General features: G+C 39.3%; 2 protein-coding genes across 2 annotated transcripts; one reads left to right on the forward strand and one right to left on the reverse strand.

The window, feature by feature from the left end:
* Positions 1-560: 560 nt before the first annotated feature.
* Positions 561-7,769, reverse strand: LOC308389029 (lysosome-associated membrane glycoprotein 1-like). Its single transcript, XM_080870149.1, has 7 exons — positions 7,638-7,769; positions 6,452-6,699; positions 6,197-6,367; positions 5,600-5,713; positions 3,863-3,932; positions 3,406-3,573; positions 561-2,336 (listed from the first exon to the last, which is right to left on the reverse strand). Exons 1-7 carry the CDS (start codon positions 7,684-7,686, stop codon positions 2,197-2,199), a joined length of 960 nt encoding a protein of 319 aa, XP_080726275.1. The 5' UTR covers positions 7,687-7,769; the 3' UTR covers positions 561-2,196.
* A 5,504-nt stretch (positions 7,770-13,273) lies between these two features.
* Positions 13,274-19,127, forward strand: ing2 (inhibitor of growth family, member 2). The gene is made up of 2 exons (XM_080874125.1): positions 13,274-13,569; positions 17,943-19,127. The coding sequence occupies exons 1-2, from the start codon at positions 13,425-13,427 to the stop codon at positions 18,638-18,640; spliced, it is 843 nt and encodes a 280-aa protein (XP_080730251.1). The 5' UTR covers positions 13,274-13,424; the 3' UTR covers positions 18,641-19,127.
* The last annotated feature ends 192 nt before the right edge of the window (positions 19,128-19,319 follow it).

Below are 19,319 nucleotides of genomic sequence, written 5' to 3' on the forward strand. Positions count from 1 at the left end.
AGTAAAGACATTACATATAATAAAAACACATGTAAACACTGGAAATCACTTTTTGGCAGACAATCGGTTTTTGGCACGAGCTGCTGTATCCTCTTGGGGGCGGACCATGACGATGTCCTCCGAGTACAAGTGCAGTTTTCCCACAGTGTTTTGATCATGACACGTATTTAGCGCTGCTATGTTTGCTTTTTTTTTTTTAGTTATACCTGACTACCTGACCGAAAATAATACAAAGACAACATAAGAAAGCTAAAGTTTGTCATTCTCGCTTATTATGATCTCAGCTACTCTGTTTTTGGTTTTCCGATGCTCTTTCTCTCTGCTGTTTCCAACACTAATCTCTAAGTTGTTGTTTTTTTTTTTTTTGTCTTTTTGTTGTTGTTTTTTGGGGGGGGGGGGGGGGGGGCTTTTGTAGATATGATTTTTCTACAAAGAGTATTAGGAAAATATTTTTTTGAGGGGAAAAAGAAGTATGTGGAGAATGCAGTTCTTCCACGACTGCCACGGCTCCTATGCCCTCTACAGTTTTGTGATACCATCAGCACAGACACATATTTAGAAATAATATAATCATTTTTATTGGAAAGGGGCGTAAAAACAAGGTACAAAGTGCTCACATGCTGTGCACAACAGTAAAGTCTAACTTTTCTGCTGATGTCTTCATTTCACAGCCTCTGCCTGCCCTGACAGTAAGAGTGGAGCTGCCAGTCACTGACACAGTTATAACATCACAACATCCCTTTTTTATTACATCAACAAAAGCACACGAATAATCATTTAAAGTATTACTGAAGAGTTGGTTCACACGAATACATTTGACACCAGGAGAGAAACTCCTTTGTTGGTACAGTATGGTGTTACGGTGGCACGCAGAAGGTTTTGGTTGCATTTGTTCAATTCTTGAGACATCTCTCTGAGCTTTTTACTTCCCCGCTTCAAACCTACAGAGAAATTTAGCTTGTGCATTTCAAAAGTTAAATGTAATAGCACTGACATTCCTATTGCTTTCTTCCTTTTTAAAAAACTTCAAACATACATAGATTGAGTGGGTTCAGATGTCCTCTCACTTCTCTGTGTTACAGGAATTTTAAACAAAACAATCTGCTGTTCAACATTTATACGCTCTAAAATTTAAATGGAGTGTCATTTACATATTTCTCTACTCTTACTGGCCACTTCAGAATAAGCTGCAATAAACCATACATTTGTTCTTTATCTGACATCCAAATTAGAAACACAAATGAACCCAAAATGCAAATGAACAGCTTACTTTAAGTTACTGTTGTTTAAACTGCATAGTTCCCTACTGCCAATTAGTGGTTCCCTTGTGTCATTGTTGTTTATTCGGCATAAACACCAAATAAAACGTGCATGAGCCATTAAAAATCTTATCAGGATTAGACTAAAGTCATTAATGACCAACATGGAGGCTCCATTCCACTACAGTTTGACAAAGGCAAAGAAAGTAGGCTGAGACAATGATCAGTGCAATAACTGATGATCCCTTAGGCTGATGATAGCTAATGATCCAAACACAGTATACCATCACCTCCCTTTTTATGAAAAAAAATTAAGAGCATACAAGATGCGATTAAAAAAAACAAACATTTAATACAACATCCTGTAACAGTTAAAAAAAAAAAATCAGTAATGCTTTTAAAAATAGGCTGCTTCTAATTTTAAAAGAAAAGATGATTAAAAATGACTTTTACCTCACAACTCTTGAGTTAAGTGATAGCAACAGTTGGATTATGACTCATAACGGGGGGCCGCTGTTGTCAATAATGAACAATACAACTCTGTGATCCAAACACTGCTTATGTACCATAGTGACACAAATAAACATCCTAGCAACTGGCATTAAATGACAAAGTAAGCGCTCGACTTGTCATACTGGCGTTTCAAAACCTGACTGTATGGAGTGTAGAGTGTGTGGCTGTGACAATAAAATGAAAACCAGTATGCTTTTGTTATTCAAACTGATCTACATTTAACTCGTTTAAAACTAAATTTAAAAAACTTTATATTCTCAAATTGTACAATCAAGCTGTTTAAAGTAGCACATACCTCTGAATGAAAACTGTAACTAACCATCAACCAGTTAAATTAGGAGACAAAGACAGAAATGACAGGTTTCAGTAATCATCCACCTAAGAAGGTCTTAGTGACTGCTTATCCCTTTCTGGCCAATCCCCCTCACAGGGATTGGTAGCCATCGGTCCTCCTCTTGCGGCTCACCAGATAGGCCACTACCACCACCACGATGAGCACCAGCAGTGCCACTCCCACTCCAATGGCAATCTTGTAACTACGCTGGTCCGCAGGACAGTAGTCACCTGGAAAACACACACACACACACTCCCATTTAAACAACATATCACTTTTTTAAGTGACCAGTTTTCTAAGAACTGATAAAATGTCAAATGTCACTTTTGGAAGATTGTGGATGTGTGTAACAGAGTTCAGTCAAACTGTCTGTTCAGGCTAAATTTTAATCCAACAACTGACAAAGATAATGGAGCATGAATGCGTTCCATGAAACGTAACTATTCTATGAAATCTGCTTAGGACTGTAGTTAAACCTGTTCTTCCTGAGCTGCATTCCAGAGCAGTCGACTGTCAAGCTGTCACGCAGCTGCTTTAGTTTCCACTGTTGGAAACTCTAATGATGAAAAGCCACTCACGAGGAAGTATCCGATTTTTTAAATTTCAACCGCGTGTGTTGTGCATTACATGTTTTTAAGGACTATTACTGATGCAGCAATGAATAATCACTGCTTCCTTGCTTTGGCTTCAGGACCTTGGTTTTTAACTTTATACACATTTTTGTATGCTGATCATATTACATCATTTGCTAAAATATTGTTTGGAGAATATTATTCAAATAGGATGTGTAAAGTTTAAATCCCCATGAAAGATAAAGTGTTTTAAGTCTGAAAGTTACGCATTGCTGTAAGAAATAAAGTCATTCCAAACCTGAGAATAAGAGACTACAACTTTTTGACTTGGTATGGAAAACATTTAGACTAGAGTACTTCCAAACCTAGCTCGATGGACATTTCCTGCTTCCATTATTGTAAATGTACTGGTTCTTATATAGCGCTTTTCTACTCTATCAGAGAACTTTATACAACTTGCTTCATTCACACTAGCACTTTCTATGCTTTTTATACATAAGTGCTTACTATCTAACATACACACATTCCAATGTATAGAAAGCAACTTGGGGTTAGCATCTTGCCCAAGGATGCAGACTGGAGCAGCCAGGGATCAAACCACCAACCTCCTGTTTAGTAGCTAAGCAGCTGTACCTCCTGAGCTACAGCCATCCCAATACTGGCTCTAACAATGTTTTTAAGACTGAGGATGGTTTAATGATTAGTTGTTCTTCACAGGGACACTTACGATCGCCAAAGTTGTTCTTGGTCAGATTGAAGGCTTGCGTTCTGTCAGAATTTACATCCAGGGACAGGTCGTTGCCCATGTAAATAGAATCAGCGCTGCAGGAGTAGGAGTGTCCAATCTGTGCAGGGAACAGATGGACTGACTTGTTGTTGGCATTGTAAGTTGTACCTGCAAGTGTGAAATAGAAAGACAATTTTTACAGACCGATGATCAAGTATCGCGACAATCGAGTTAAACAATATTACACTGAAAGTAGTAGCATGACATGCTTAACAGTAACTCCACAGGTCTTGTCTGTATATTGTTGAGCAGGCACACAAACAAGGAAACAGCAGCTTGTGTTCGTTCTGTGTTTACCATCCATGTGCAACACTTACCTGTAGCTAAAGTATCAGGGGACATCCAGTGAGTCCAAACTCTCATCAGTGAAAATGTTACGAAATAAACATTGACTTACCGTCTGTGGTTAAAGGGTAGTTCAAGCTGAAAGACACGGCATCAACGTAGACGGTGTTATTAGGAACACTCTGAGGAATTATAACAAACAGGGAACCTTTTACAATGTAACACTGAAACACTGTGTCCGAATGTGACATTTTGGTTTTCGTTTTACTGAATCCACTGAACATTTTTCTGGGTCAGAGGGTTTCTGTGCTCATTTACAACAGATAAACCGGTTTCAGCAAGTACACATGCTGCTAGCATTTGAATTTGAAGTGTGAAACAGGAAACAGCTCATCCGACCAGTTTGACAACGTATTACTGTTTTCCTCTTAACCCCGGACACATGCTTGAGACCAGCCTACATAACAAAGCAATCTACTATTCCTGGCTGTCGTGTCTGAGCTTTTCTATTTAAAATCTGGTTAGCCAGGCTAACCACTACAATCTAATATTTAATATGATAGCACTATATTAAAGTATATTATATTACTACCGCAGTAGATACTCCATTACAGAACAGACTACAGAATTTTAAAAAAAACCCCTCACTTTAAAAAAAAGAAAGAAAATGAAAGTAACCCAGAGTCCCAGAAGCTTTGGTCAGCTTTGACTCTGAAAACTGAAAGCTGATTTTCAGCAGTGTGTCTTTCTTTATTGTGATATTATTGAGACCAGTTCACAAGTGGGGCTTTTATTAAAAGCTGTTGGATCTTTTTATACTTACAGTAAAGTTGCCACTAGGAGCAGCATGCACTTCTACTAAGCTAACATTTATATTGGAGGCAAACTAATTACAAATGTTTCCTTCTATCTTTATTTTTTTCTGGCTATGAATCCATATTGCATCTTTGAAAATGATAACTGATGCACGCTCAATCCTCCAACAAAGGAAATCCCAGACAGTTCATTCTTTCGTGTGCCCACACTGTATGGGAGTTGTGGAAGCACAATCAAAGAGACAGGGGAAGTCACTTGGATGAGTGCAAAATATCTTGAAACATTTCTCTCGCTGGAAACACAATGTTCAAGTGAACAGAACCAACTCTCTGGGATAATAAATTCAAATCGATTAATTTTTGTGCATAATAAATATGACATAAGGACAACCAGGCTGCAGTTGGTGGTATAATTACACCTCAGCTGTATATTTTATTTGACATAAACACTTTAAGTGTTCAGATAGACTATCACTTACAAAACCACAGAATGAATCACATGGATGCAGTAGGGCGAAGCCGCCTGATGTAGTTTCCCTATGGGCTACTTCTCTTTTAACACTTCTGCAATTTATTTCGCTTGACTAGTATTTCCAGCTTACATAGATTTACTCGTCAAGGAAACTGTTAACACTCTGAAGTGCTAACCCTAATCCTACATCTTGGAAAAATGTGGAACAGACTTTTTTTGGAAATGTGATTGTTTGACGTTAGAATGATTATTTACTTTGTTTCCTGAAACTTAGAGCTCAGTTTAATAAAAACAGAAATTACACATTCTGATTGCCCATGGTTGAGACCAATAAGGTGTCTATCTGTTTATCTTATCCTAAGATTGCAAAGTTAGGGTTGTCATGACTTGGACGTCAGAGGTTGAATTGACGTTCTTGTCATAAATGTGCAGGATAGGGTAACTGTGGTAATTTCAGGTTAAGATGAATGATTGGCTGACCTCAGCACCTCTTTAACCACCTCATTTTGATCTTATAATGCTGTATATGTCACAGGCTTTGGGAAAAGAGTTCACCAAGTACCTTGGTGAAGCTGAAGTTAATGAAGCCCTCTTTAAAGGAAATCTTAAGGTTGGCGCTGTTTTCATTGCAACTTCCACTAGTACTGGTTAGATGTGGCTGAACAATGAAGATTGCCTGGGAATAAACAGAGAAGAACAAATGGTAAATGGCCTGTATTTATATAGCGCTTTTCTAGTCCCTAAGGACCCCAAAGCGCTTTACACAACTAGTCATCCACCCATTCACACACACATTCACACACAAGACAATTTGTTTAAGATAACAAGGCAGCAGCAGACTTTCTTTAAAGAAACTCTAGTTCATGGGTCATGTAAGTTACCCGATTGTCTTGTTACACAAACACTGGCAATATTTAACCATTTACAGTAACAAAATGAGGAAATTAAACTTGCATGATAGCAAATTCTCTCTTCCTGAAGACAGAATGCTGACAACTAAATCACTGAAAGCTGAGTCACATCCTCGTGCTGGACTCATTAGGATGTATTGCTAATAGAATATCTATATGCTATGTTAAGACTAATTTACATGCCACAAAACAAAAAAACAAACAAAAAGAAAACAAAAAAGCTAGACAGTTGATATTAAGAAACCTACATTTGTTGATACTTTTCGGATCTGCAGCGCCATCTGAGCCCTCAGGCAGGTCTCATTTTTATTTTTTGTGATATTGTAGTATCCTACGGTCAAGCCAGCGGAGGGTCTAGGTGTGGGCGTTGGTGAAGCCGTGGTAGTCGCGTTTGGAGGCTTGGTGGTGGTGGTTGGAGCCTTGGTGGTGGTGGTGTTTGGATGCTTGGTGGTGGTTGGAGCCTTGGTGGTAGTGTTTGGATGCTTGGTGGTGGTTTTTGGAGCCTTGGTGGTGGTGGTGTTTGGATGCTTGGTGGTGGTTGGAGCCTTGGTGGTGGTGGTGGTTGGATGCTTGGTGGTGGTTGGAGCCTTGGTGGTAGTGTTTGGGTGCTTGGTGGTGGTTTTTGGAGCCTTGGTGGTGGTTTTTGGAGGATTGCTGGTAGTGGTGGTGGTTTTTGAACTGACAAATTGACTTGCAGGGGCTACAGTTGCTGAAGGTTTGGATTTGTTTGTGTCTCCAGCCAATGACAGCGCTTGTGGGACAAAGAAACAAAGAATCCTTTTCAGCATTCATACTAATTCCAGACTAAATGAACTCTTACTTTACTGTTGCTGTATTAGCTGACTTTTAGTTACTTTGGGCTTCGATAAGAAAACACAAACTTTCTTATTGCTTACATTTTTGCTTAAATAAGTTCTGGCTATGTATTTATTCACACGGTAGTTTTATCATTACATTTAATGATATTAAATGAAATGAAGGTCCAATGTGCTTTCATTACCAGCTGCTCAAACTACTGTTTGATGGGATCAAACAGTAGTTTGAGTAGAGTAGAGCGGGATTACTCAAAGCTTCTATGATGGAAATGTGTGTGTATGTCTTTTCCCTTTCTGCTCTCTATTATTAGTCTGTATATCACTTTGGTCAACCTGAGTTGTTTTTAAATGTGCTTATAAATAAATTGACAAGATATCAGTATAAACGGTCTCTGCACATTAAACAAAATAATTTTATTACAAATCAAGCAATCGATTTTCTTGACTGATCAATTAATCAACAAAATACGAATAGTGAAGTTATAAACATTAAGGTAGGTTTAAGGTTTGTATTCGGTTGCGGAAATCATGTTCTAAAAACAACAGCTGTCATCTGTCAGCAGACATGTGACTCGGTCTTGCAACAATATCGAAAGACAAATTTCTGTCTCCCCCACAATCTAGGAAGTCCCTGTGAAGTAGTTTCACATACATTGTATTTCGTGACAACGTCCGTGGGTAAGCACACACAGACAAAGCCCCATTTCGAGCCTTTTTGTTTATATATTATATAACACAGTATCTTTGTAGACTCTAAACACTTACTGTGGCACTTAAGCACAAAACTAACAGCGAGATCTGACGTGAGTTACGCCTTTCTTTTTCATATATGGATCTCGTTTATTTTAATATTAGTATTGTTTAGGGGTCTTACCTGAAAGCGCACAGCACGCGATAAAGACGAAAACAGCAGTCCTCAGCATGATGGCAAGTGCAGAGCAGTGGGGAACCAGGAGCTTTGGAGCGATGCCGTCGCGCCTCCACCTATAAATACCTCACTTTTCAAGCAGCAGGAAGTCCATGCTTAAAAAAATAAAAGCATCCGTATCCGCAGTCAGCGCTGAAAATGTACTATTCTGAGTAACAGCTTCTCATTCAGTAATTTTTTTTTTCGAAATAGGGCAAGCTGCCCTTGCAGTACTATAGTGCAAACCCCAACAATTAGACAGTCCTTGAGCGACGGTGGTGAGGAAGGACTTTCTTCTTATTTTTTTTTTTTAGGACGAGACCACCAACAGAACCTGCCTCGTAAACAACGTGAAATTAAGGAATTACAAAATCCATTCTAGTAGTATACAAATAATAATAGTTTTTTCTACAGGCACTTTACTTTAAAGTTACGTTTAAAATGTGCAAAGTATCACTATGCTTCCCACTTCAAATTGATGTTTTGATAAATTATTAAATAGTATTCCGTTCTATATAATGAAATGTGTTTTGTTTAAAATGTAAGTTTTAGAGTGTGATCATGCGTGGAATTAATATTGTAGATGAATTTAAGTTTAAGAAGAGGTAGACAGAGAAATTAGTTAATTTTTTTGGCCTCTCCTGAAGGCCAAGAACAAATTTAATTTCCCAAGTGGACCGTTACGGCTTTTAGCTATACTGGTCCACTTGATAGTTATAGTCTACTGGATTTTTATTAGGATTTTTTTTTTTTTATTGTCGGTTATTACAGTCAGAACTGACAGAAATTTTGTGAAGAGAGAGAGAGAGAGAGAGAGAGAGAGAGAGAGAGAGAGAGAGAGAAAGCGAGAAGACACTGAAAATCTGCTTCATCGCCTGCTAACACCCCCCCCCCCCCCCAAAACAAAAAAAACAAAAAAAAAAACACATTAGGGAAACCACAGCAACAACCACCATATGCAAAAGTAACAGTAACTCATGAATATAAAATTTTTATGAGCAACACACAGTATTAATAATGATATGTTTAGAGGCAGCAGCCAACCAATATAGCTGCATTTTACCACAGCCAGGAACGGGGATTTGACTTGTTCTGCAAGGAAACGTGAAGTATGAATTTTATTTTGAAAGCATCAACAGACAGAATAATTACGAAGATTTAAAACTTCAGAAATGAGCAACAGCAAGGAAACGAAACCAACAAGACTGCTAGCAGGAGGGAACCCACAGTCTCAGCGCTAACAGAAAGGTCGATGAGTAAAACAAAACTCCAGATTTCTGTCTGACACTCACAAACACTCTCTTAAACGGCTGCTAGCAGTTCGCTTTGATCTGATCGGAGCGTCATTATCAGTAGTTACAATTGGCACGTTAGTAGGAGGGTAATGCTGCAAGTCAACATGCAGGTTGTAGGCTAGTACAATTATTATTACTGCTAGTAGAAACTAATACTATAAACAGCATAACTGCAAGTATTTTAGCCTTAGTAATAGCAGTAGCTATAGCGATAGGACTTTATATTAGTGGTAAAAAAAAAAAGTGTTGTTATGATACTGACGGATTATTAATACAAAGCAGTAAGAATTAAGGTTGCCATAATTAAGCTAACATAACTTAAATCTAATGACAGTGCAGTAGTTATGAGCAGTGATGGTACAGAAGGTTCTAGTATTAACTATATAATCAAAGTTCAATACACACTCCAGGTCAAAAACAGAGAGAACAAACACAAATAATGACATGCTACGGCACATATACTTAACACAAACATGGCTTTAAAAGAATATAAGTATAAATACTGTGTCCTACAGAGTGAAAGGTGCACTTAGTGTAAATATAAATGGTTAACTTTCTGACTGTTAGCATAAATAGACAGAACATGCCATGTGACACGAAAACAGGAAATAAGGTGGTTCCCAGAAACACACAAGCAGGTGACACTGCCAGTCATCCTCGTGACGCTTCAGGATTGCATTGAATGCACCCAAACATGTTAGTTTTTCTTTTTACATTTACAATCAGTGAAGTTACAGGTAACTGCACATAAAACCTCACTGAGGTTAAGATAGTGAAATAACTCAAGTATAAGCTGGCATGGCTTAACTATAAGTTCTGCATGTTCTGTGCATCATCAAACATACATTTTCTAGACAATAAAAATCCAACAAAAAATCAAACAAACCAGCTGCATTGTAGGAAGTAGAGGCGTGTTAATCCCCAAGGCAGGACACACACGCATGAATGTCAGACTGCAATACTCTTGCTAGTGCAGAAGATTAGGGAAAAGTCATTGAAATGATAAAAGTAGGAACATTTGCATACTGATAGATTTTTCTTTTCTCTTTAATTTAAAAACTGGACAAACATAATCTGCCCAAAACTGTGCCTGCCGTGTTGTTATTAAAAATGACTGCCATACAAAATAAAAGATTATATTTGCAATATTTTGAAAGACACAGACATTCAAGTAACCTTTGACAAAACGTATATGTGTTCACCAGTGCCACCTTATGATGAGTTGGTGCTCCTCCCTCAGCAGAGAAGGCTGCAATTAACAAGGGGTACCCTGTTGTGTTTTCTGATTTTTAAAGAAATCCTGATTTTCTCCAGATTTAATTCATGTATGTTAGTAATCACAGCTACTACATCATTGGTACCTTTTTAACGGATCAAGACTTTCTTGTGGCCATTTTTTAAACAATAGATGTGAGATAGGCCTCATGTTAGTTTCTTTATGACCCGCAGTTGTTTGCACTTTTAGACCTGTGGTGAGCGTACAATGTTCACTACAAAGATAGCCTCGATGGGTGATGGCCAGACGGTTTTAAAGACAACTGTTTTCAACGCTCAGTGTTTCATATACAACCCTTATTATTGCAGGGTCTTTACCCAAAAGCCTCTGTTGTGGTGTTTTGATGCTATATTAATAAAACTGAATAAACAAAAATTGAAATTGAACCCAATTGCAAAAAACTTGGGATGCTGTGAAAATTGTGAATTCAATTTAATTTTATTTATATAAAACAAAAGTTGCTTAAATGCACTTTATATTTTAAGATAAAGGCCCTAAAATAATGCAGTGAAAACCCAACAATTAGATGACCCTTGGTGACAATGGGAAGAAAAATCTCCCTTTTAACAGGAAGTAACCGCAGCAGAACCAGGCTGAGAGACAATTCAAAATATTAACTCCTTTTGAATTTGAGCAACACGTCTAAAAAAACAGGAGGAACATTTTAACTAGATTCACTGGCAACAGGTAGTAATATGATGAGATGCCAAAGAACATGTTAGAGAAGAAAACCCTTTAAACAAAAAACATACTTCACATTTTTAGTACATCTGGGTATTTAACTTTAAAACAGTACCACAGTACCTAACGATGGAATATAAACTCCTTCCTCTTTGAGGCTAACAAAATCTTTTATCAGTTATTCTAATGCAGCACTCTTCCCCCTTTTTGTTATATCATCAGCCTTGAAGAGAATGGCATGATAGATTTCCACAATATATTTTAGTAATCTTTTTTTTTAAGACTTTTAATGGTTTTAGTCTTGGCAATTTATCAGAACAGATTTTCTATTTTATGAGCTGGTTAGAACGCTTCCTGAAGATCCAAGGACACAATTTAAAGATTTGTCTTGATGCATGCTCAATCATCCACGTAAGGAAATCCCAAAAAGGTGATTCTGTTTATCTGGAAAAAGTGTTTTCAGTGGGAGAAACATTTTATAACTCATTCAGTCTCAGCTGACTGCAGGTTTCCCCAACTTTATAAAGAGTATATTTGCATAATGACTGAAACTACAAGCACTAGCAAAGCAAAAGGCTGTGAGGGCAGTTTCTTGATCATTAATATGTAAATTGTCATGATCAGTGGTGAAACACTAATCACCAATGATCATTGATTGACCATTGATCGGTGGCCATGAGTCCCATTCACAGAGAGTTGGGGAATGGCTGCAATCACAGCATTATAAGATGGTAAGATGATAACCCTTAGGCTCCCTCCTTGATTCAGAGATGGTCTTTCCCTTTTCACGTAAATGTAAAAGTTTTTGTCAGGGTGAGATGAAGTAGGACCCAAAATTGCACATGCAGAGGGAAAAGGAGGTTTAACTAAAGGCGAGCGCTTTAATGAGCTGAGAAGTAAACTTGACATAAGCAGAAATACAAAACAGGAAACTAAATAAAAGCTGATTATAGCAACTCAGGTATGGATGCAGAGACAGACAGAGCTTGACATAGACAGACATGATTGGGGATGCTGGGAAGGAGGAGCGGGATTTTGAATTCAATTCTGAATTTCACAGAGAGCCAATAAAGCCAATACAGGAGAAATCTGCTCTCTTTTCTCGTCCCTGTCAGTACATTTTGGATTAACTGAAGGCTTTTCAGGGAGTTTTTAGGACTTTCTGATAATAATGAATTACAGTAGTCCAGCCTGGAAGGAATAAATGCATGAACTTGTTTTTCAGCGTCACTCTGAGACAGGATATTTGTATGCTGCGCTACATATTTGTTTAATATGTGCATTGAAGGACATGCCCTGGTCAAAAATGACTCGAAGGTTCCTCACAGCACTACTGGAGGCCAAGGTAATGCCATCCGGAGGAAGTATCTGGTTAGATACCATATTTCTAAGAATTTTAGCAACAAGTAGTTTTATTTGAATTTAGAAGCAGAAAGTTAGCGGCCATCCAGGTCTTTATGTCTCTAAGACATTCCTGCAGTTTAACTAATTGCTGTGTTATCTGGCTTCACGGATAGATAGTGTGTCATCTGCATAGCAGTAAAAATGTATGCTATGCCTTCTGATGATACTGCTTAAGGGAAGCATGTAAAATGTAAACAGAACTGATTCATCTGAACCCTGTGAAACACCATAATTGACCTTAGTGTGTGAAGAGGACTCTCCATTTACATGAACAAATTGGAGTCTATTAGATAGATATGATACATGATGGTTTAACTACTGCTAGACTGAAAGCCTGTGGTGCATAGCCGATTAATTGAGATAGGTTGGTCATATTTAAGATTGACACATTAATTAATGGTACGACTTTTTTGAGGTGTTCTTGTAGAAATGGGGTCGAAAAAATGGTTTGGATGAAGTAGAAAGATCACTTGGAGAAAAAGACTATGGGAAGTCCTCTCAAACATACATTATTTTGTGGCTTTATGGCAAACATTCCAACTCAAAATGTAATCTAATATTTTGAGATTTTTCACATTTGAATGAACTAAAAGCCATGGTAATGAAAATAAAACAAAATAGCCTTGAAACCTATATTTAAAATAAGAAAATTAACCTTTTTAAATTATGAAAAAAAAGCTTTCATGATATTGTTTTTTTTTTTTAACACTAGTGTATTTGAAATTCCGTCAAAACACACTTGTCTGTATTAGCGTCACATTCGGACACAGATGGTGAACTAAACCTTTAACTGAAACATTAGGTCAAATTTGGGCTCTGCCTGAACTACTGCTACATTTCCCGGGAAAATATTATGATAATGAGGTCACTCTAAACCAATCCCAATACTGCAACCCCAAACGGACACGCCTTCAGCGGCGATAAACGAGAGAAGCGTTACAAAACCATAAAGGGAAAATACTCCCGCATGCGCAGTGGCTTTAGTGTTGTTTGAAGTGAACTGCCTTAGAAGCTGTAAAGTCGCCAAGCATTTGGTTTTAGCAATATATTTCCCTGTTTTTTTCACAGCACTTTTTGCCTCTATGCATCTTAGAGACGATGTTAGGCCACCATTTCCCAAATGCCGACAAGTCGCAACAACTGGTCAACTATGTGGAGGATTATCTGGAATGTGTGGAGTCGCTGCCCCTGGACATACAAAGAAATGTTTCTCTGCTTCGAGAAATTGATGCAAAGTATCAAGGTACTGTGCTTTCCTATTTCCTTGTCCCACGCGCGAATCGCTTTGTAAGGCTTTAAGGGCAGTGTCGCGTGCTGTGCTGAAATGGTGGAGAACGCACGAGCCCCGGGTTCCCATTTTGCAGAAAGCTTCATGTCCGTGATCGTTCTTACTTCCCGGAACTGAGATGTGGATACTCGTACTGACGCGCAAAGTGTTTTAAAAAATGAGGTGGACATCCGTCAGCTAGCATAGCTCTGACATACTCCCTCTGCACCAAACTGCAGGGCAGAATGATTACACTTGATATCGGAAAACATGTACAGTATGACGTGATACACGAGCATTGTTTTAATAAAAGGTGTCCCGCGGCAAAATCGGCCTAACATATTCCAAAAACTAGGACCTTATCTGTATAAAATCAACTTTTGAACAAGAGCAGTGTGTGTCCCCGCACGGTGTTTTCGCTGAGTACTCTGCGTGTGGAAACTACGTCTAAACTTGAGGATTTCTCCGCTTTTAACGAAGTCTGTTTGTGTCACTAGATGCTGAAGTGAAATCTTAGAATAAAGACGTGCAGGAGATCAATAAGTGCGGTCATCTATTTGTGAAGCCTGTTTGACGGCCGAGGTTAACGTCGCAAGCAGCTTGCATCGCTTTAATAGATATGAGCTGATCAGGTTCTCCCCAACAAAGAGTCGCTTTAGCTCATTTTCGCCTTGTCAGTGAGGTGTGTTTGGTTATGAAGTCCTTGATGGAGGCCTGGAGCAGGCGTTAACAAAAGCCTTCGGTACCGGAAAGCCTTTGCTTTGTTGCCTCATGTTGACACAGAATAAGCAGCAAGTCCCTGACACTTCGGGCTGAGCGCGAATGATTATTTCATTTTTATATTCAGCAATATTCAGTGTTTATGGGCTGCTAATGCACATTCTCCGCGCGCCGCTCCGCTCTATTAAGTGTGAACTGCAGAGCTGCAGGACAGCTGCTACTCGAGCTATCCCTCTCGCAGCAACTGACTGTCGTCATTTCCTGTAGGCGGGACCACACTGGGATTCAGCCCTCGCCCATGCTCCTGCTGTTTAGGTCCAACTCCAGTTTCACTTTAAGTAAAGAAGAGCCTGGTGCTGGAAGGTGATTTTGCAGTAATTTTACGCTGGGTGTCCCTAAAGTGCGGTCTGCGTATAAAGCCAGCTAGCTGGCAGTTAGTCACCTGTGTGCATTTCCAAAATCCCGATGTCCTGGTAACCTATTTGTAGGTTTCCCATCCCTGTGTGTCAGTTACCAACATCACGTGCTTCTGCTGTATTGCCAAACAGGTAATATTAGTTTACCTGGACGCCGTTCACTTGGTTGCCTGTCATTACTGAAGCTGGTCTAATGTCCCTGAGACAAGTCAAATGTTGTTGCTCGCTTTGCATACGTTCCTTAAAGTTGGAGCCGATATAGTTTAAACCACAAACCCACTTCAGCTACTTGGATTACTTTTGTCATGTAATGTTTAAGTGCCAGATGGAATTTTGTAAAACTATTTTGTTTTTAGGGTTACTCAAACAGTGACCACTGACATTATTTCAGTGTCATTGTCTAATATACGTCCACTTCTTTGGATGCTGTGATATCGAGCCATGTTAGCTTTGATGTTGAGGGAGCCTTGTTGTTTTTGTCTTTGGGCAAGTGATTTTATTTACTGAATTCCCAATAATGACGTACATTGACCACTAAAAACTCATAAATACATTGTCCATTGTTCAAAGAGCATTTGATCCACTTGACCTTTAAAAACATATTTAACCATTACCACAAACCTTCCCCTTAGGGGTGGGCGATATAAACGATATAAATTTGGCCAACGATAGAGATTTTGACGCTCTACCGCGATAGCGCATGATGATGATGTCATCAAGCTGTGCCTGTTTGAAAGCATCGACCAAATGCTTTCAACTGGTGATTAGGGTGGTTTGTCCCTAACCACCAGAATCCCTCACGTTAACTTTTATTGAGTGGAAAAAAAGTTGCCGTTCATCCTCCAGCTTCACTGTGCTAATGTTATGCTAACATAGCTGTGTCGCTAGCAATCACGTAGCACAGCATAATATACCAGGTAGTCCAACTTCAGTAACCCTGCAAACGCCACTGCTGTTTAGTTTTCTGTCTTCATTTATATTGGAAGTGGTAGCAGAGCTGTATGTTTGAATTAGTTTCAAAAATCTCAGTCAGAACATGGTATGTCATGTTTAGGTGGAAACCAGCGAGCTATCTTCCTGTTAATTTCTAACTCCGTTAAATTTAATAAATAGTGTTTTTCATGGATGTTAAACTTAATTGTTACACCTGGTAAAGCAGCAACACTGATGATTTTATTAAAGATGAAGTGTTCGTTTGACTTTGGGACCTGAAGCAGAAAGAGTTTTGGACCCAGATTACTCCGCGAAGCTCCTCACTACGGCAGCCGTAATGCTCTGACAATCAATCAAGCAGTGCAGCTTACCAAAGTTGTGCTAAAACATTTTAACAGATTTCTGCACGCCAAAATAGATTCGAGGTCAGTAAGCATAACCAGAATTCATACATAAGGCACACTCTCGACTTTTGAGAAAATTAAAGGATTTTAAGTGTGCCTTATAGTGTGGAAAATATGTTATACAGAAGAAAAGAATATATCACGATATACAGGGAGTGCAGAATTATTAGGCAAGTTGTATTTTTGAGGAATAATGTTATTATTGAACAACAACCATGTTCTCAATGAACCCAAAAAACTCATTAATATCAAAGCTGAATGTTTTTGGAAGTAGTTTTTAGTTTGTTTTTAGTTTTAGCTATTTTAGGGGGATATCTGTGTGTGCAGGTGACAATTACTGTGCATAATTATTAGGCAACTTAACAAAAAACAAATATATACCCATTTCAATTATTTATTTTTACCAGTGAAAGCAATATAAATCTGTTCAGAGAGGTGTATTGTTTTCCCGCCTTGTAAATCTCACATTTGATGATGGACCACAGGTTCTCAATGGGGTTCAGATCAGTTGAACAAGGTGGCCATGTCATTAGTTTTTCTTCTTTTATACCCTTTCTTGCCAGCCACGCTGTGGAGTACTTGGATGCGTGTGATGGAGCATTGTCCTGCATGAAAATCATGTTTTTCTTGAAGGATGCAGACTTCTTCCTGTACCACTGCTTGAAGAAGGTGTCTTCCAGAAACTGGCAGTAGGACTGGGAGTTGAGCTTGACTCCATCCTCAACCCGAAAAGGCCCCACAAGCTCATCTTTGATGATACCAGCCCAAACCAGTACTCCACCTCCACCTTGCTGGCGTCTGAGTCGGACTGGAGCTCTCTGCCCTTTACCAATCCAGCCACGGGCCCATCCATCTGGCCCATCAAGACTCACTCTCATTTCATCAGTCCATAAAACCTTAGAAAAACCAGTCTTGAGATATTTCTTGGCCCAGTCTTGACGTTTCAGCTTGTGTGTCTTGTTCAGTGGTGGTCGTCTTTCAGCCTTTCTTACCTTGGCCACGTCTCTGAGTATTGCACACCTTGTGCTTTTGGGCACTCCAGTGATGTTGCATCTCTGAAATATGGCCAAACTGGTGGCAAGTGGCATCTTGGCAGCTGCACGCTTGACTTTTCTCAGTTCATGGGCAGTTATTTTGCGCCTTGGTTTTTCCACACGCTTCTTGCGACTCTGTTGACTATTTTGAATGAAACGCTTGATTGTTCGCTGATCACACTTCAGAAGCTTTGCAATTTTGAGACTGCTGCATCCCTCTGCAAGATATCTCACTATTTTTGACTTTTCTAAGCCTGTCAAGTCCTTCTTTTGACCCATTTTGCCAAAGGAAAGGACGTTGCCTAATAATTATGCACACCTGATATAGGGTGTTGATGTCATTAGACCACACCCCTTCTCATTACAGAGATGCACATCACCTAATATGCTTAATTGGTAGTAGGCTTTCGAGCCTATACAGCTTGGAGTAAGACAACATGCATGAAGAGGATGATGCGGACAAAATACGCATTTGCCTAATAATTCTGCACTCCCTGTATATCGTTACCACACATGCTTCAAATTATACCGTGATATGGATTTTAGGCCATATCACCCGGCCCTATTTCCTGTCTATATTCAAAATACAGCTGCAATTAAGGAATTGAAACACGGAAAAAAAAAAAAACCTATCCTTCCTGAGTCTTATTCTGCTGAAGATTGTGTTGTTTTTAAAGGGAGCTTGTCCTTCCCACTGTCGCCAAGTGCTTGCTCATAGGGGGATTCCTCTCTTATTGTTTGAGGTGATTGTTGTTGTGTAAATAAAACTGAATTAAAAGTTGTTTTATTAATATTTTTTACATTTAAAACACCCATTAATTATTATGTCCTGTACTTTACAGATGTGCTGAATGAAGTGGATGAAGTGTTTGAGAAATACAAAGGTGAGCAAGATGGAGCTCAGAGAAAACGTCTGCAGATCCAGCTACAGAGAGCGCTCATCATTAGCCAGGAGCTTGGTGATGAGAAGATCCATGTAGTGACCCAGATGACAGAACTGGTAGAGAACCGTTCCCGCCAAATGGACTCTCACTCCCTGTGCCTCCAGGAGCCCAGTGAGGCAGAGCGGCTCACTACAGAGAGGCGTTCCAGCATCCAAGAGTCCCCAGCCCCCGAACGCACCTCAACCCGCCGCCCACGACGTCAACGCAACAGCGAGAGCCGTGACTCCAGCCACCAGTCTGCCAATGGCTCTCTGGATGACCCTGTGGAAGAGCTGTCCCTCCCTCCACCCCGAGAGAAGAAGTCCAAGTCTGCAAAGAAAAAGAAACGTAAGGCTAAACAAGAGCGAGATGCCTCACCGGTCGACTTTGCCATTGATCCTAATGAGCCCACCTACTGTCTCTGTGAACAAGTGTCCTACGGTGAAATGATCGGCTGTGACAATGATCAGTGCCCCATTGAGTGGTTCCACTTCTCTTGTGTGGGGCTTACCTACAAGCCCAAAGGAAAGTGGTACTGCCCTAAATGCAGAGGGGACAACGAAAAGACCATGGATAAAAGCCTAGATAAGAACAGAAAAGACCGCAGGTCCAGGTAGTGACCTGTATCTGGAAAGCAGCCTGGCATCAATCCTGTCAGTCATATTTACAAGCACTTGTGATGCTATAAGAGGACAATCGAACACCATTGGCAACCAAATTTAATATTAATCAAGGACAAATTGGGATTTAACTTGGGCTGACACTTGTGCTCCAAGTCTGTAGGGTCACCAGCTACTTCAACAATCATCAGCTTGAACCAGTTTTCTTTTCTTTTCATGTACAACAATAAGCAACTGCATTTTTAACTCCTTTTTAACTCTGGACAAGGTCCACGTGTACATGGCAATTTTCTTTATTGTACTCAGTGACTGAAATCAGTGTCTACAGGAATGGCTTCTAGAGTATAACCTACATGTGTTTATAAGAGACTGATATTTAATGTAGGAGATGGCTGTTGACAGGACACTGGATGTCATTTGTTTTCACCAATTCACTAATGTGTACATTCCTTTTATAATCATTAAAACAACGTATAGTAATTCATTTAACATACTCTTGTCGTTTGTGAACAAATCAACAAAAATCGGACCAGAGTTAGTTTTGATTTAATTTGTTTTGTGCTGCTCTCAGGGACCACTGAGACCACTGGCTTAAAATTTGGGACTCTTCCACATTTGGTCTTAGAACTGAAAAAACTTCAAGTCCTGTCTCTCTTCTTTCCAAGCTCCTTTGATA

Source organism: Rhamphochromis sp. 'chilingali' (genome assembly GCF_963969265.1).
Source record: "Rhamphochromis sp. 'chilingali' genome assembly, chromosome: 1".
Classification (NCBI taxonomy): domain Eukaryota; kingdom Metazoa; phylum Chordata; class Actinopteri; order Cichliformes; family Cichlidae; genus Rhamphochromis; species Rhamphochromis sp. 'chilingali'.

Bases quoted from the DNA above. Each gene is read 5' to 3' on its own strand.
- ing2 (XM_080874125.1), top strand. From the start codon at position 13,425: ATGTTAGGCCACCATTTCCCAAATGCCGACAAGTCGCAACAACTGGTC. The intron at 13,570-17,942 runs GTACTGTGCTTT...TGTACTTTACAG, and splicing joins AATTGATGCAAAGTATCAAG to ATGTGCTGAATGAAGTGGAT.
- LOC308389029 (XM_080870149.1), bottom strand. From the start codon at position 7,686: ATGCTGAGGACTGCTGTTTTCGTCTTTATCGCGTGCTGTGCGCTTTCA. The intron at 6,700-7,637 runs GTAAGACCCCTA...TTGTCCCACAAG, and splicing joins CGCGTGCTGTGCGCTTTCAG to CGCTGTCATTGGCTGGAGAC. The intron at 5,714-6,196 runs GTAGGTTTCTTA...GTTTATTCCCAG, and splicing joins TCCGAAAAGTATCAACAAAT to GCAATCTTCATTGTTCAGCC.